The sequence below is a fragment of the Manis javanica genome, chromosome 10 (assembly GCF_040802235.1).
Source record: "Manis javanica isolate MJ-LG chromosome 10, MJ_LKY, whole genome shotgun sequence".
NCBI lineage: Eukaryota > Metazoa > Chordata > Mammalia > Pholidota > Manidae > Manis > Manis javanica.
Window position 1 is genome coordinate 1,802,714 of NC_133165.1, and position 15,181 is coordinate 1,817,894.

Consider the following 15,181-nt stretch of genomic DNA (forward strand, 5'->3'; position numbering starts at 1 on the left):
CCCCAACTACGCCCAGGCCCAGCCAATCAGCTAGGGCCACGGCCATCACCCCCCAAACCGCCCTGGAAACCCATAAAACCTTTGTTCTGGGGAAAACGCGCTCTCTTTCTCTGGCATCTTGCCACTGCTTTGGTGTACATGAGAGATTGAGCTGGAGCTAGCTCGAATAAAGGCTCTCTGCTTTTGCATCGGTGTCGGCTCCTTGGTGGTCTTCTGGGATTCGTGAATTTGGCCACAACAGTTGTTTTTCTGTATAGTTGGGGGGAATAAGGGGAATACACAATGTGCATATGCAGGCGCCTCTACCCAAGGCTCTCCTGTTGCTGGGCCTCAGGTTTCCACCTTCAAAATGAGAATGCCAAGGTATGTCCTGGGTTTCTTTGCATTGCTACTGCTCTGTTATTTAGCAGAGGTTCCCAGACTCCAGTCCAGGGCTGTCTGTCCATCCACCAAGTTCACTAACCCCCAGACAAGCAAGGGGGATCCGTGGGAGGGCAGAGCTGGGACAGGACCCACAGCCTCCTCCTACCCGGTGGTCAGCTTGGGGCACAGGAACCTCACACTGGGGCAGGAGGTGGGTGTTGGATGGTACAGGTCCCAGCATGGCTCTAAGTCAGCACAGGGCACTCAAGTACCGAACTGACCTCTGTCCCTTGACCGCTTGCATCTCGCACTTACATCCTTACGTGGAAGGCGTGCGATCTGTTTGCCATCTGTCCCGGTGTAAAGGGTGAGCGTGCCGGGTTTCCCCTTGTACAGGAGGGGCCTTTCCATCTTCCCCTAAGTGTGCGCTCTACACACACTCGTCCCGGTGGGAAGCTCTGCGCGCGTTCCGCCCCCTCGGACCTCCGGCGCCTGCCGACCCCCGCCCCGCCGGCCTGCCTCGGTCCCCCGGCCCCCGCGTCCTGCCGACCGCCCCCTACCGCGCGGCCGCACGTCCGTCCGCGGCCTCCCCCCGGCCGATCTCCTCCCCGGGCCCCCGCCGGGGCGCGCGGTCCCTCCGGCCCGGCTCCAGCGGGGCGGCGCCTCGCGGCGGGAGTGCCCGGGGCGCGGGGCGGGTAGCGCCAGGCCGAGCGCGGAGCCAAGGGCCGCGCCGGGACCCGGGCCGGGGCCGCCGCTGCTGCTCGCGTGGCCCCCGCCCGCCGCAGGCGACAGCGGCGAGAGCGGTGAGCGCGGCCCGGGCGCCCTCCCGGGGACTGCGACTCGCCCGGGGCCCCTGCGCGCTCACCGGCGCCGGGCTGGGGCGCAGGGCGGACCTCGTGAGAGCTCGCGTCGAGGCGGCCGGGGAGTAGCGGACGCCGGCGCCCCCTCCTCTGCGCCCAGGGCCGGGTTCCGCCGTCGGGACCCTCGGCACGTGCCCTCCCTTCTCTACTCAGCGCGTTCACGTCGGTCACGGCCATCACGCGCCCTTCCTTGGAGGTGGAGAGGCCCACGGGGGTCCTTGGGGACTCCAGTGGGGCTCCGGATGCCAGGCCAGCCGGGATGAAGGATTAGGCGGTGGCATTCCAGGGCGCCCAGCTGTTCTGGGAGAGGGGCAGAGTGGGGAGCAAGCGGCCAGAGCGGGGCTCCGGTGGGCGTCCTCTCCCCGCCCCCAGTGGCTGCCCCTGCCCCAGTGCAGTCACTTCCAGCAGCTGGCCTCGCTCCGGGGGCCTGGGCTCCAGGCGGCCCTGAGGGGCCGTTGGGCCACCCGGTTCCGAGTAAATGGCGTTGGGCACTCTCTGCGCGCCCTTGCATTTCTGCTCGCTGAGAGGCCCCACCCAGGACCGAGGCCCGTCGAGGGGGCTAGACCGGAGCTGCTGCCCCTCAGCCTGACTGGGGGTGTTGGGGGACCGCCCCTGACTCCTGTGGGAGGGCCATGAGGCTGGTGCGCCCCTGGGGTGGGCAGGAGGCCCTCCAGTAGAGTCTAGGCCTGCTGCCTCCACTTGGGGCTCCCAGCCCCCACCCCTTCTCTAAGATCGTGCTCCCCTCCAGCTCCTATTTCCTTGAGGGCCATGCCTCTAATTTCAGCGCTTGGTGCCGCCTGAAATAAAAGGGAGCTTCCCCCGAGACCAGCTCCTGATTAAATTGCTCCCTTGGATACCACCACCCTCATCTTCTTTCTCACCACCCCGGGGGCAGGGCTGAGTGAGGGGTCACTGGGGGGAGGCTAGGGAGCTGGAAAACCTGGGCGATCTCTCACCTCCCAGGCTTGTTGAGGGGGCAGGTGCCTGCTTTAGTTTGGAGGGGGCAGGACCGAATGCCCTTTCTCAGGTTCCCAGGATGGGCTCAGGGACTTTCCTTTCTCTTCTCACCTGTGTCCTTAGAAGTGGCTTGTGGGGCCAGGCTGGGGTGCACACAGCTGGCACTTCCTGGTACCAGAGATGTGCCTACCACATCCGGCCCAGACTAGTGTGTTAATGGCCTGGTGTGTTCACCAGGGTTACCCTGTGGGCAGGGAGGTGAGACTGCAGCCCACAGTGGGGGATGCTGGAGGGGCTGTGTTGGTCTTGGGAGTGGGGGACCAGTTGGTCTTAGGGGCGCCCCTGAGCAGGTGTTTTCTCTCTGGTGCACCTGCTGAAATTTCACAGCTTGGTTCCAGGTGTGCGCGGGCTGGTACTTCAGGGCCATGGACGTCAGAAGGCCTTGCCCCTCTCAGGTCAGGGGGCTGGGTGCCAGCTGGCTGGCTGTTTCGCTAAGGCCCCCTACTTCTCAGGAGGGAATGGGGGAGGCGGCCCTGCCTCAGCAACAAGCATTTTTCGTTTTTTTTGGTCCCTGTCATCATGTTATCCCAGGGGCTGCAGCAGCCTTAGTTCAGCACTGAGGCCACACCTGGTGGGTCGGACCTGGTAGCCAGCGGACACCTGGAATGCTGCCCAGCACCCCCATGCGTGGCTCTAGTGGAGCTCAGACTGGCTTTGCGAGTGGGTTGTCTTTTCTCAGCGTGTGTCCGTGGGAGGTTCAGGAGGTTGGCAGGAGAGCCAGCTATTCTCCTGGCTCCCTTACCTGCTCACGTGGAGGGGCACCAGCCTTAGCGATGGCGTGGTATGAGCTTCCAGTCTTCCTGTGGGCAGAGAGGCACCCAGCTTGGAGGAAAGTGAGGCCATAGCCTGCTGTGTTCCGTGCATTTCTTCTGGAAGCACTTTAACACCCATTAACCTTGGAGGGAGGGTCACCACCTTGGATAACTCATCAGGAGGCTGGGACGCAGAGAGGGTAATTGGTATCCACAGTCATGGGCACGAGGCTGAGCTGGCACAGGGGCTGGGCTCCCTCCATGCAGCCAGCCCCTGGGCCTAGTCAGCCACCCGGTGGGGGGGGGGGACCGAGAGCTGTTCAGTGGGCACCCTCACCCACCCGTGTCGCACGGCATGGGCACGTGTGCCAGGGGAGGTTATGCCCTGGTTCGTGGACACTCCCAGGAGGGGTCTAATCCAGGATGGGGCCTCAGGCCTCTGTGAAGACCCCAGAGCTGGTTGGAAAGGCTGCCGTGATGGGGGGTGAGCAGAGTGACAGCTTTGGGAGGTGTAGGGCTGGGGGGCCAGAGAGGCACTGAAGGACCCGTTCACGCAGGAGCCCCACGCTGGGGCCACGGGCAGTTTGTCCACCCTGGGCCCCTGCACGTGCCCACCAGAGCATGGGTGGCCTGCCCTCCAGCCTGAGGTCCCTCCCCCCGGGATCTCTGCCTGCCACCTCCCTGGGCGAGAGGGCTTAGGCTCCAGTCCAGCTGTGCCCCAAGCTGTCGTGGGCCTGAGCAGGTGGTCAGCCTCTAGATCTGAGGCCCCTGGCTTCTCAGGGGGGCCAAGAGCATGGAACACAACCCTCAGCTGGGAGCCTCCGAGGAGGAGGGGCTGTCTTGGTGTCCGGCACCCAGAGCAGAGGTGAGGAGGGGTGGGGCTCCCCATCACCTCCTGTGTCCGTCAGCCTCCATCTCTGGGCCCTGAGCGCCTCAGGGCTGCAGTGTGAGGGAGACCCTGAGTAGCGTGCCGGAGAGGCTGGTTCCCACCGAGGTCTGAGGCATTTGGGGACACCTATGCTGGGGTGCTGCTGTGATAAGGCCCGAGGTGGGCTGTGGGCAATCTGGACAGAGGTGGCAGGGAGTGGGCATGGGGTGTGAGCCTGTGACGAGATGGAAGTGGGGGTAGAGGGACTTGGAAAGGTGACGGAAGCAGTGTTTCGTGTGCAGAAATTGAGCAGGAATGTGAGTCCCCAGGGAAAACTTGAGTCCCGGGCCCTGCCAGGCCAGACACAACTGCCAGGGGCTGGAGGCGGCAGCGGCCTGGCCGATGTCCCAGGGCTGCAGACCCACCCAGCATGGCTCCTTGCGCTTTCTCTCTGGGGCCAGGGCAGCGCCCACCTGGCTAACAGCACCTTCTCCCCGCAGATGTCAGGCTGGTGTCCGGGCAGTTCCCGCAGTCCCCGCAGAAGCTGTCTTTCTACAGCTGGTATGGCGGCGCCAGGCTCTTCCAATTCCGCGTGCCCCCAGGCACCATGCTGCTGCGCTGCCTGTGCCACGTGTCACGGGGAGGCAGCCCCACGTGTGCCAACGTGGCGATCACCGTGTAGGTGCCCACCCTCGCCGACCCAAGGCCCACATCTGATGCCTGCCCTGCTCTCCCTGCTCCACGTATTCCGCTACGCCGCCCCTCCGGTCATCAGCCCCCTGGGCACCAGCTTCCCCGACAATACCTCTGTGCAGCCGCCCTTCCTCGTCAAGATGCCGAGAGCAACGCCTCTGTGACCATCTCCCACCCTGCACCCGGGGACGGGTTTGTGGCTGCCCACCTGCCCCCTTCATCCCACAAGATTGAGGTGAAGGTGAGGCGGGGTGCCGCCCACGTAGAAGGGGCAGGACCCCTCGGTGCAGGAATGTCTGTCCTTGGCAGTTACGTCCTCAGCGCAGGCCTTGCTCTAGGCTGCCCTGCCCAGTCCTGCCCACGCCAGCCGCCCCCCTGGGCTCTCTGCCCAACTCCCCCACACGTGTACATTCTTTTCCCCCACCACTCATTCTTTCCCTAGGGCTTTGCTCCCACCTGTGCCTACGTCTGCCAGCCGGACATGCTGGTCGTGAGGGTGGTGGAGGTCTCCATTCTGGAGCCAGATGTGCCCCTTCTGCAGACCCTCCTCTCCCGACCCAGCTGCCTCAAGTGAGTGGGAGCCCTTGGGGGAGGCCCAGCGTCTGGCTTGGTGGAGTGGGTGGGCCTGGTGTTTGTTGTCCCTGGGCTGGTAGGAAAGCCAGGGGCCTGGGCCTCAGGGTTGTGCTGGGCAGTGGGGCCTCTTTGGCCACCACCCTGAGTGCAAACCACGCGGGAAGGTTGGTGGAAGCTGCAGAAGCTAAACCAGGCCATACCCTTGGCCACAGAACCTTCATCCCTGAGTACACCCAGGAGTTGCATCTGGACCTAAAGGGCTGTGTGTCCAACGGGAGCCTGGGCTGCCCCGTGCACCTCACCATGGGCTCAGCCACCCTGCTCAGCAACTTCCAGAAGGTACTGGCCTGTCCCGGCCCCACTGGGACCTGCCACCTGCTGCTACCCTCGCTGCCCTGGGGCAGGTGGATCCAAGTGACAGCCAAGAGCCTGGGGGGGCCCGGGTGTCCGTGGCATTCAGCATCGTGGCTGCCCTCACAGGTGGGTTGTGCAGGGAGGGCAGGCCGGGATGTCTTGCCCCCTGCACTTGACCCCCACGCCTCCCTCCGGCTGAGCCTTGGTGCTCCCGTCAGCCTGCAGGCCAAAGACCATGACGTCGCGGCACCTTCAGAGCAGCCAGAGCCAGAGCCGCAACGCCTCCGCTGGCCTGCTGCCCCTGAGCCTCGTCCACCAAGACCCAGGCAGGAGCCACGGGCTGGGCAGTGGCTCCTTCTTCCAAACGAGGTATCCCGTCGTGCGGGAAGACGTGGATGTGGTGTCTGCGCGGTTCCGGCCCCTGGACAGTGTCTCCGTGTGGGTACGGTCGGGCATGCCCTCAGTGATGCGGCTGTACCTCGACACAGGCATGGACGGTGGGGGCTCCCTCACCCTCTCCCTGCAGGCCAATGAGGTAGCTCCCTGTGACCTGGCTCAGCCGGGGCACAGGCCTTCCCGCCAGTTTTGGCATGGAAGTGGGGTCAGGGGGCCCTTCAGGAAACAAAGGGTCCCCAGCCAGCTTGGACCCGGAAAGGGGCTCTGTCTGAGGAAGGGGAGGCCTACTCCCCATGGTAGCAGGGGCCCAGGGCCGTGCCTGCGGGTGCTGCTGGCGGCTGTGTGTCTGTAGACCAGGAACCCTGGGCCGGTGCACGCCACAGAGAAGGGCACTGCATGCCAGACTGAGTGGGAGCTTCGGGCGATGTTGGTCCTGCCCGCCTGGTGGCCGACCTGGGCTCGGGCTGACCCTGCGCGGCCCCTGCCAGACCGCACTTGCCAACAGCACCCTGGTAGAGGTCTGCGTGAACGCCGCCGGCCCCTTCCTCAGCCTCACCACCTCGCTCAACTGCACCACAGGTATGGCGCGCGGCCCTGGGATTCACACGTGACCTCAATATTCGGAAATGTCTCCTCCAATCCCTGCAGGGGAGCTGATGCATGTATCTGGGTAACAAGGGCAACGAGGCTGCCAGGAGGACATGACCCCAGGCCTGGTCCTGGGTCTGGGCTGAGGACTGGCCCGGGGGATTTAGGGATTGCAGGGGTCCAGGGCTGTTTGCACCACAGGGTTTCTGCTGCTCTGAGAACCCGCCCCGTCTGCAGGAGGGAAACCGCAGAAGGGGAGGGTGGGGAGGACCTGCCTACCCGGTTGTTCAAGCAGGGCCCTGAGAAGCACCCCAGGTCCTGGCCTCTCCTTCCCCGGTTCCTCTTGGGAACAGATCTCCACCTGATCAGGCTGCCGCCTCGCCTGGACCAATGCAACAGCCCCCCCAGCCGGCTCCTGCACATTTGTCACATCTTCCTGAGATGCAACCAGACCTCACCAGCCGGCCGCAAACTGGAGCGCAAAATAGAGCTCACATTCCTGCCCACCGCCCACAGGGCCCCAGCCCTCACCCTGTGCCCGGCCGCCCCGTCCAGGTGGCCAGCGCTCTTCCCTGCCTCAGAGCCTGTGTGCCGGCCTCGCCCTCCGACGGCCTCTGAGTGGGGGCCACCCTGGCCGAGACGCGGTCTCCCCTTTCCCGCCCGCATGCCCAGCTGTCCCACTCCGTCTCCCCGCCTCCTGACCGGGCTCAGCAGACCCCCCGAGGGACCGCATCCCGGCCTCCTGACCCCCACAGGAGGCCCAGGGCACCATGAATGGCCAACCCCCCCGCCACCATGGGAGCCACCCTGCCTCAAGCCCTCCCTGCCCAAGTCACAGTGCGCCAACGGGTGCCTTCTCCTCTCTAGCCTGTCTGCAGGGAGGAAACCGAGTCAGCCTGGCACGGGGAAGAATGTAGCCCGTGCTGTTGCGCCAGCCCTGGTGCCTCTCTGGGTCTATTTTCTTGACTGCGAAATGGGGATAAGAATCGATCCCGCCCAGAGGCCTGAGACAATCCAAGGTGATCTTTGTGAAGCACCCGGACGCTGCGGTCACACTGCGGAGGCTCAGGGCTGCGGGGTACTTTGTTTCATCCACTGCCATGTCCTCACACCCAGCTACTGTCATGGGACCTGCTGCCCGGGTCTGGTGTAACCACATGTGCTATTCCACCTGCCTGGCCCTAATTTCCTGGTCCAGACAGTAGGGTGACCGGGTCTCTCGCACAGCAGCAAACACAAAGACACACTTGATGGGTAGGAAACACCCCAAAGGGGAGGACTGGGTACTTAGTGGCTCTGTGTGCAAAGCCACTTCTGTCCCCTACAAATCAACTGCGAGCCACATTTGTAGTTTAAATTTCTTTAGCAGCCACATGACAAAAAGTCAAAAGAAACAGGTGAACTTAATTTTCCTATGGCATTTTACTTAACCTAACATACCTAAAATATCTTTTTGACAGGTAGTCAAGAGGACATTATGAAAGCGACATTTTTCACGTTAAGTCTTCAAAGCCTGGCATGCCGGTTCTACTGCCAGCACATGTGTGCGTTCTAAGCACCCCTCGTGTGGCGGACGCTTACCGAAAGGACAGCCCAGTTCTGGTGAACCTGTGGTCTCTGGACCACGTTGCTGGGAGCCCACGATGGCTACAGCGCGTCAGGTCTGCATGATAAAGCCGACAGAAGCTTGGGGCATCTGCTGGCCCCGTGCAGAGTCTGGCACCGAGGCAGGCCTCCTAATGGCCGTTCCTTGGCTCCCTGCCACTCTCCCGTGGGACCCACATGGGCTGGCCAGACACCGAGCCCAAGGCCAGGGCTTGTCTATGGGTCCCTGACTGCCTGACGGCCCACAGGCCACGGGGGAACACCCACGGGCACTTGGCTTGCTCCCTGGCCACCCCTCCCTGCAGGCTACCTCGTTCCTGACCTGCCACTCTGGGGAACAGATCACGCCCCAGAGACCACGGAGAGGCTACAAGCCCACCATCAGCCCCTTTCCCAGGTCCCTTCCTGTTCCCTGCTGGTCACAGCCAATGTGCTCTGTCTGTGTGTGGAGACGGGAAGCGGCAGGCATGGGGCGCATCTGGGGGGGACAGCCCTTCCTCCCTGGCCAGCGCCCCCTTGTCTTCCAGGCCCGAGTCAACCCCAACGCTCTGGCCCTTGATCGCGGCTACGGTTGTTCCCTTTTGGGGTTAATTCTGTCTCAGTGGGTGTGCATGAAGGAGAAGGGGAGGCTTCAGCCTCGGAATGCCTGGAACGCGCAGGAGTGCACACCTTTCCGGGGAGCAGGCGGAAGGGGCCTGGCCTGGCCTCCTGCGGCCACGGTCTTCCTCTTCTGGGTCCCGCCGGCCTCCGGGACTGGAGCTCGAGCAGCTCCTGGGGACCCCCGGACCTGGGGGGAGCCTCACCTCTTGGTGTTGGGTGGCCCCCAGCCTCCACCTCTTTAAACACTGACTGGCTGAGCAGGTCTGTTTGTCCCTCCCAGACAGCTGTCCCGTCCTCGACACAAAGGCACACACAATACGAGCTCAGGAAACGACTTCATAGGAACTACTAAACATTAAGAGCACCCACGAGGCGTCCGTCTCCCACGCAGCCCTTCCGTGTGCTCACATCTTCTAGCCCCAGGAGAAAGGCACATTCACAGCCATTGGGGCACTCTGCTTAGTCTATGAGTCTATAAACTTTTGGACAATAAGGATTTACTCACTTTTGGGGAGGCCCTTTGGTAGCCCTTAATTTCAGGCCTTGGACAGGCTTGGGGCTCAACAAATAGATATCAAATTGAGAAGTCTGATAGCATGTCAACAGTTCCTCTCTCCCCATTGTCCAAATGAAGATAACTGAGGATCAGAGGGGTTAAGAAACCTGCCTAACGTCACACAGCTGGGAAGTGGGAGGGGGGGTGCCAGGATTTGAACAGGCTCCAGAGCCACCTCCTCACAAGAGGGGCCACCAATACCAAGCCACAAAGTGACATCGGGAAAACGGGAGGAAGCGCAAGGTGCTCACCACCCAGGGGAGACAGAGAGATTGATACCCTGTTGACATCTTTAAACAAACCCATCTACCATTGACCCCAGAGGTTGGGTAACAGTCAGGGGTGGCAACTGAGGGCTGAGTCATTCTCCTAAGATGCTACTATGTGGGAGCCCAGCCGAAAAGGGGAGCACACCTTTAGGGGCACGGAGGGAACACCTTCTGTGGGCCACACCCCACCCCGTGCCTGACCCACGCTCCTGCTTTGATTCTCGTAACAACCTGTGAGGTCAGTACTGTTACTGCTCCCAGCGCTTATGAGCACACTGAGCCTGGGGGCGGGGGAACCTGCCTGGGGCCGTAGGGTTAGTAAGCATCTGCGCAGGTGACTGCTGTACCCCAGCTGGTCTTTAGATTGTCAATCATTGCGGAATAAATCTTCACCCCCAGCCCCAGCTCCTTGTCATCTCACCAGCTCTCTTACAGGCCCCAGGGACAGGCCCTTCTTTATTACCCCAGAGACAGTCATTGTCCATGCTATATAAAACATCTACTCAATTTAACACCTATTTATTGAATCTCAAACAGACATGAGGCTGGAATTAAGGGCTACAGAAAGGTCCCCCAACAGATAAGTAAGTCCTTACTGTCCAACGGTTTATAACCTAACAGGCAAGACAAAGAAAAGCACCCTGTTAACTATAATTACAAGGATGCAGACCGCCTGTGTCAGGGTGTCCATCCACTCCGCCACATCCAGGCCTCATATCCTGACTTAATTGTGAAAATACAGCTCAGTCCAATAAATTGCAGGAAAAGAGCAAAAAGGAAACAAAGAGAACGCATGGTAAACAGGAAATGCAAAATTATACGGCAGGCATAGGTCCAACCACACCAGCCATTATATTAAACGTGAACGAGTTAAACTCTCCTCCTGAAAGATTCTCACGTGAAAATACAAGAGCAAAAGCCAGTTTGGTGCCATTTTATGAGGCGCACTCCGGGAACGAAGCGGAACGGGAAGGCTCAGAATAAAAGAACAGAGTGCAACGTTCTGAAAAGGAAAAGCGAGGGGCATGTGGCTCTGAGACAAGGTGGAGCAACGCGGTCAGTGTAAATGCGTGGTTCGCACTCTTAGCTACACATAAAAAACTGAAGGCTGGGCCCTGCCCCAGAGATTGTGACTGGACTGGTCTGCGATAGGGCCTGGACACTGCTTTCAAAGCCCCTCAGATGATTCTAACATGCAGCCGGGGCTGGGGACGACGGCACAAGCCCAGCAGCGTGTCCCGGGGCTGCGGGGACCAGACAGGAAGGAAGTCTTGTGAGCAAACAGTTCAAGGGAGCACCCAATAAACACCAGATTGATCGGCCAGGTGACTGATACTCTCTCTACTGAAACCTTCTGTGGTGATCAGACAGTGAGTTCCTCCACGCCCAGCTAATAATCCTGGGGAAGCACAGTCTAAACTGAGAAGATTGCTGCTGCAGTGACTCTGGCTGTTTCACGGCCCAATCTGCGTCTGCCCAGGGAAGGCCATCCCGCTCCGGGCCCACGCTTCTGGGCGCTCATCGTTCCAGCTGCTTCCCGTAACACCAGGGCATGTCTTGAAGGACTATGCTTTGCAAGGTTCAAACAGGGCTCAAGGCAATCTTGGCACCCTAGAGCGTGAGGAGGTCACTCAGGTTCGAGACCAGCAGACAAGGAGTACCAGCCTCTATTAACTAAGCACCTGCTACACACCTGACGCTTCACACGCCTCATCTCCAGTCCTCTCCACCACCTCACACTCCTCCAAGTCACAGAGTCAAAACGGACCTTCCACCACTGTTTGCTGAGCACCTACTTTGTGCTAGGCAGCATTCTATGGGGACAGGAGCAATCTCACAGCATACAAAGTCCCTGCCTTTAGGGAGCTGACACTCCAGCAATGAGGGGTAGGGAAGAGGCCCCCCTGTTCTGGAGGCACAAACTCTGAATTCTCCTGCAACCTTTAACTGGAACCAAGAAGTGACCAAGCCCAGGACAGAAAAGCGAAAGCCGCAAGCGCCACAGGTCTGAAACCTGAGCCCAGCTACTGGGAGCAAAGAATTCTGCATGTACCAGTGTTCCTGCAGCCATGCAGCCTTGCGAGGGCAGAGGGCCAGGGGCAGCTGCCAGCCAGCGAACAGCTCAGGGTGTGTTTATCTTAAAGACCCAGCAAACCCCTCTGCCCAGGAAACGATGGGCCAGGGGGCCTGCTGGGACACCCTGCCCGCTGGCTCCTGGCACAGAACACCGAGGTGAGAGAAGCCGAGGGTCCCTGGGTGGGTTACTCAAAATCTGAGCCTCACCTGGACGAGAGAGGGGATGCAGTATTACCTAAGCAAGATAACATGATCACAATCTAGGGCAGCTTTTCGGGACTCAATCTCAGATCCCCTTGTATGTCCACACCTTTCCTGGCCCCCCACTTCCTGAGATTTTCTATTCGTGTCTTCCCGCCTGGGACCTTCCTGCTTCTCCTCCGTTCCTTCTCCCCAGGCCTCAGGCACCTTGGCCTCCTGAGGCTACTCCCCACTCCCAGCTCACCAAGACACAGGAGCCCAGGACAGAGGACTCGGGGCTTCCCTCCAGGCTCCTGCCCATGCCGTTCCCGCTGCCAGCTCTCCCCGTCCATCCATCCCAGCCCTCAGGTGCCTACAACTGGGCACCTGGTGACCTAGCTCCAGCACGCAAGGAAGCGCGAAACAGACTCTTACCACCGAGACAGCTGATGGACCCCAGTTGCCATATTTGCTTCTAATATTGTTTAAAAGGAAATACAATGCTATCATTCATGATTCCTTAGCCCCTCCCGCTGGGACAGCAGAATTTTGAAGCTGCAGGTTTCTTCCTAAATCTACATTTTCAACACCTATCTGTGTCTGCATCCCGAAACATCTAACAGAATTGCTTCGTCTGAATGTTTTTTTAAATGTACACAAACGTACTCTTTGTACCCCTCCCCAACGCGCTCTGCTCCCTGACGCCCTTCCAGCTTCAGGCCTGTGGATGCACACCCCCACTCTGCGCCCTCTCCTCACCCATCCCAGGCCCGCTTGGATGCCCCTCCTCCAGGAGCCCAGCCGCCTCCCCCAGAGGGTGGGTGCCCCGGGCAAGAGTGTAGAGAGGGGTGGAATTGGGGTAGGACTCCAGTCCCTGAGTCCCCAGCGCTGAAAAAGATGAGAACTGCTTCCTTCCCAACCCCTACTGGGGAGGCCGAGACGTCCGGGCTCCTCAGGGTTCATTATAACTTTCTGTTACGTCCAAGCCCGGGCCTTGGGGGACTAGACACAGGGCAAGGCGTGGCCCATCTCCTGCTGTGTGCGTGTGTCCACGTGGGAGGCACTGGAGGGGCCGAGTCTTGGTACGGGGAGAGCAGAACAGCCCTCCGTGGCTGGCACGGAGTATGCGGTTGTGCAATGCCGAGAACAGCCCAGGGACTGGACGGGACCCCAGCTGAGTTTGAGAGCCAGCTGGACCCGGCCACAGAGGAGCAGCGGGCACGGCCCTGCCCAGTCTCTGCGGTTGTGGAAGATGAGGGAAGCTGTCGGGCGGGGGGACCTTGGAGGAGAGGAGAAAACATGCCTCTGAACTTGAACAGCCCAAAGGGGAGATGGGGGCGGTGGGATCACAGGGCTGAGGAGTTTCTGCAGGGCTGGAACTCATGGTAACAGAGCCTGCACACGCCCCCCACTCAGTTTCCCCAGGCCCACCTGCACCTGTCCCACAGGTCTGCCTGGGCTGGGCCACAGAGTGGGGTGAAAGCCCTGGCTAGAGTCTTTTTCTCGCCCTAATCTGGGGCCTGGGGAATTGGGGTTAGGGAGTGAGAGGGTGGGCTCATGAACAGGGCACCTCGGGTGGGTCCTCCCACACAGGTGGGCTATGCAACTCGGGGAGTCTCCCTCCTGAATGAAGCCCTTTGTTGGGAGAAGCCTGGTAGAGCTCTCCAAGTGGGGAACCCCCACCTCACATTCCCTAGACCAGGGAAGAGGCAGGGACCTAAGTTCCACCCTCACCATCAACCTCAGCATCTCCAGGAGGCTCCCCTAAACCGGTTATTAAATGAATCCATGAGGCTTATATCAGAACGGACGTGGGCTGCCTTCTCAACGCAACCACATCAAGACTTGTCATTCCCTTCCCAGGCCTCCCTGGGAACCTGTTGTTCAGAGATGTTGCCAGTTTCGGGGCTGGGGCTGGGGGTGGAGTAGGGCACGCCCCTGAGAAACCATGCAGCTGGGAGGAGGCCCCGGTGTAGACCCCAGCGTGGCTGCCCTGGGGGCGGGGGGGCCGGGGCGCCTCAGCATGTGCCCCCCCACCCCCCCCACCGGCTCCTCTCGGCGAGGCTCTGGAGCAGAGGGTGGCAGGTGCCGGGAAGCGCTGTGGCAGGTGGCACCCGCCACTCCCATCTCGCCCCTCCCTAACTGGGAGCACCCGCGCGCTAAGAAGGGCTGGTAAGCGCCCTGCCCCCGTGCGCCCCTAGACAATGCTTCCTGGGTTCCCCGCGGCGCCCCCGCCCAAGGTGTAGCGTCCTCTAGGCACACCACTCCGCACCCCGGCCGTGCCTCCCGGTCCAGGAGGGCCCCCGGCGCAAGGGCGACGCCAGGACACGGAGTTGTCCTGCACCTCCACCTCGGTCCCCGCCGTCCGGGCGCCCAAGTCAGTGCCGCCCCTCGCCAGACACCTAGAACTCTGTGGTGCCAGATACCGTGCTTCCCCCGGGCACCCCCGGCCCATCCCAGTCCCCCTCCGACGGTGCTTGCCAGCTGAAGGGCGGCCCTCCGGCCCCGTGTTCCCGCGCGTCGCGCACCCCTGTCTGGCTCAGTCCCCGGACGCCTGGGCTTCCCAGGCCCGTGCCTCCCGGGCGCCCGGCAGCCCGCGCGGCCCGGCCGTCCCTCCACGCGCGCGGAGGTGCTTCCCCGCCGGGCCGCCCCGCAGCGCGCGGGATTCCCGAGGGCGTCCCGAGCGCGGCGGGCGGCGCCCCTTACCTCCGGGTCTGCACCTTGGGGCTGTATTTGCCTTTGTTTCTCTTCCTGAAGAGCGAGTTCATCGTGGCGCGCGGCGGGGGCGGCGCACCGAGGGCGAGCGGCGAGCGCAGGCGAGCGGGCGGCGGCGACGGACGGCCGAGTGCGGCGCGGCGGCGGCGCCGGGAAACTACTCGCGAGGGGCGGGGCGCGCGCCGGCCGCGGGCCCCCGGGTCGCTCCCGGGGAAGGTGGCGCTCACCTCCCCGGGGCGGGGCCTCCAGGGCCGCTGGGCGGGGCCAGCGTCCAGGCGGGACCCCGCCCCTCCCCGTGGCCCGCCGGCCGGGCCGGGGCGCGCAGCGAGTCCCTCCGCAGCTGGCCCGGCGCGCCCCTGGCTGAGGGCCCCTCTCTTCTTCGCCGCCGCCCAGGGCCCTCAGCCGTCCCCTCGCCGTGGCTGACACCCAGGTGGGCACCCCACACACGTGTGGCAGACGCCGTGTGGGTCTCCGGGCCCTGGATAGCTGGGGAATGACACTCAGGTGGTAGCAGTGTTCATGGCAATGAGGAGGGGGGGCTCTGGACTGCGCCTGCCTGAGTTCAAATCCTGCCGCCACAAATGGTCCGCAGGCTCCTAGGCGAGGCCTCTTCCGGCCCCCAGCCTGTTTCCTTCGGTGTCGCCCAATACCTGCCCACATTCCAGAGCGTTCCGAGATTCCTGCAGGTAATTCACACAAAGCACTTAGCACAGCGC

The 15,181-nt window shown here is 62.1% G+C and overlaps 1 protein-coding gene across 8 annotated transcripts in view; it reads right to left on the reverse strand.

The window, feature by feature from the left end:
• Window positions 1-14,634, reverse strand: part of LOC140843941 (nuclear envelope pore membrane protein POM 121-like) — a 33,144-nt gene extending 18,510 nt beyond the window's left edge. For 7 of the 8 annotated variants that reach the window (XM_073214498.1, XM_073214492.1, XM_073214493.1 and 4 more), the window contains exons 1-2: window positions 14,457-14,594; window positions 80-249 (exon numbers count right to left, since the gene is read on the reverse strand). Coding sequence is in view for 1 of the 8 variants with exons in the window: in XM_073214501.1 (XP_073070602.1) it covers window positions 14,457-14,518 (62 nt within the window). In the remaining 7 variants the exon portion in view is untranslated. Of the gene's footprint in view, window positions 1-79; window positions 250-14,456 lie in introns of all 8 variants that reach the window. The other variant, XM_073214501.1, reaches the window with a different exon arrangement.
• Window positions 14,635-15,181: the final 547 nt, after the last annotated feature.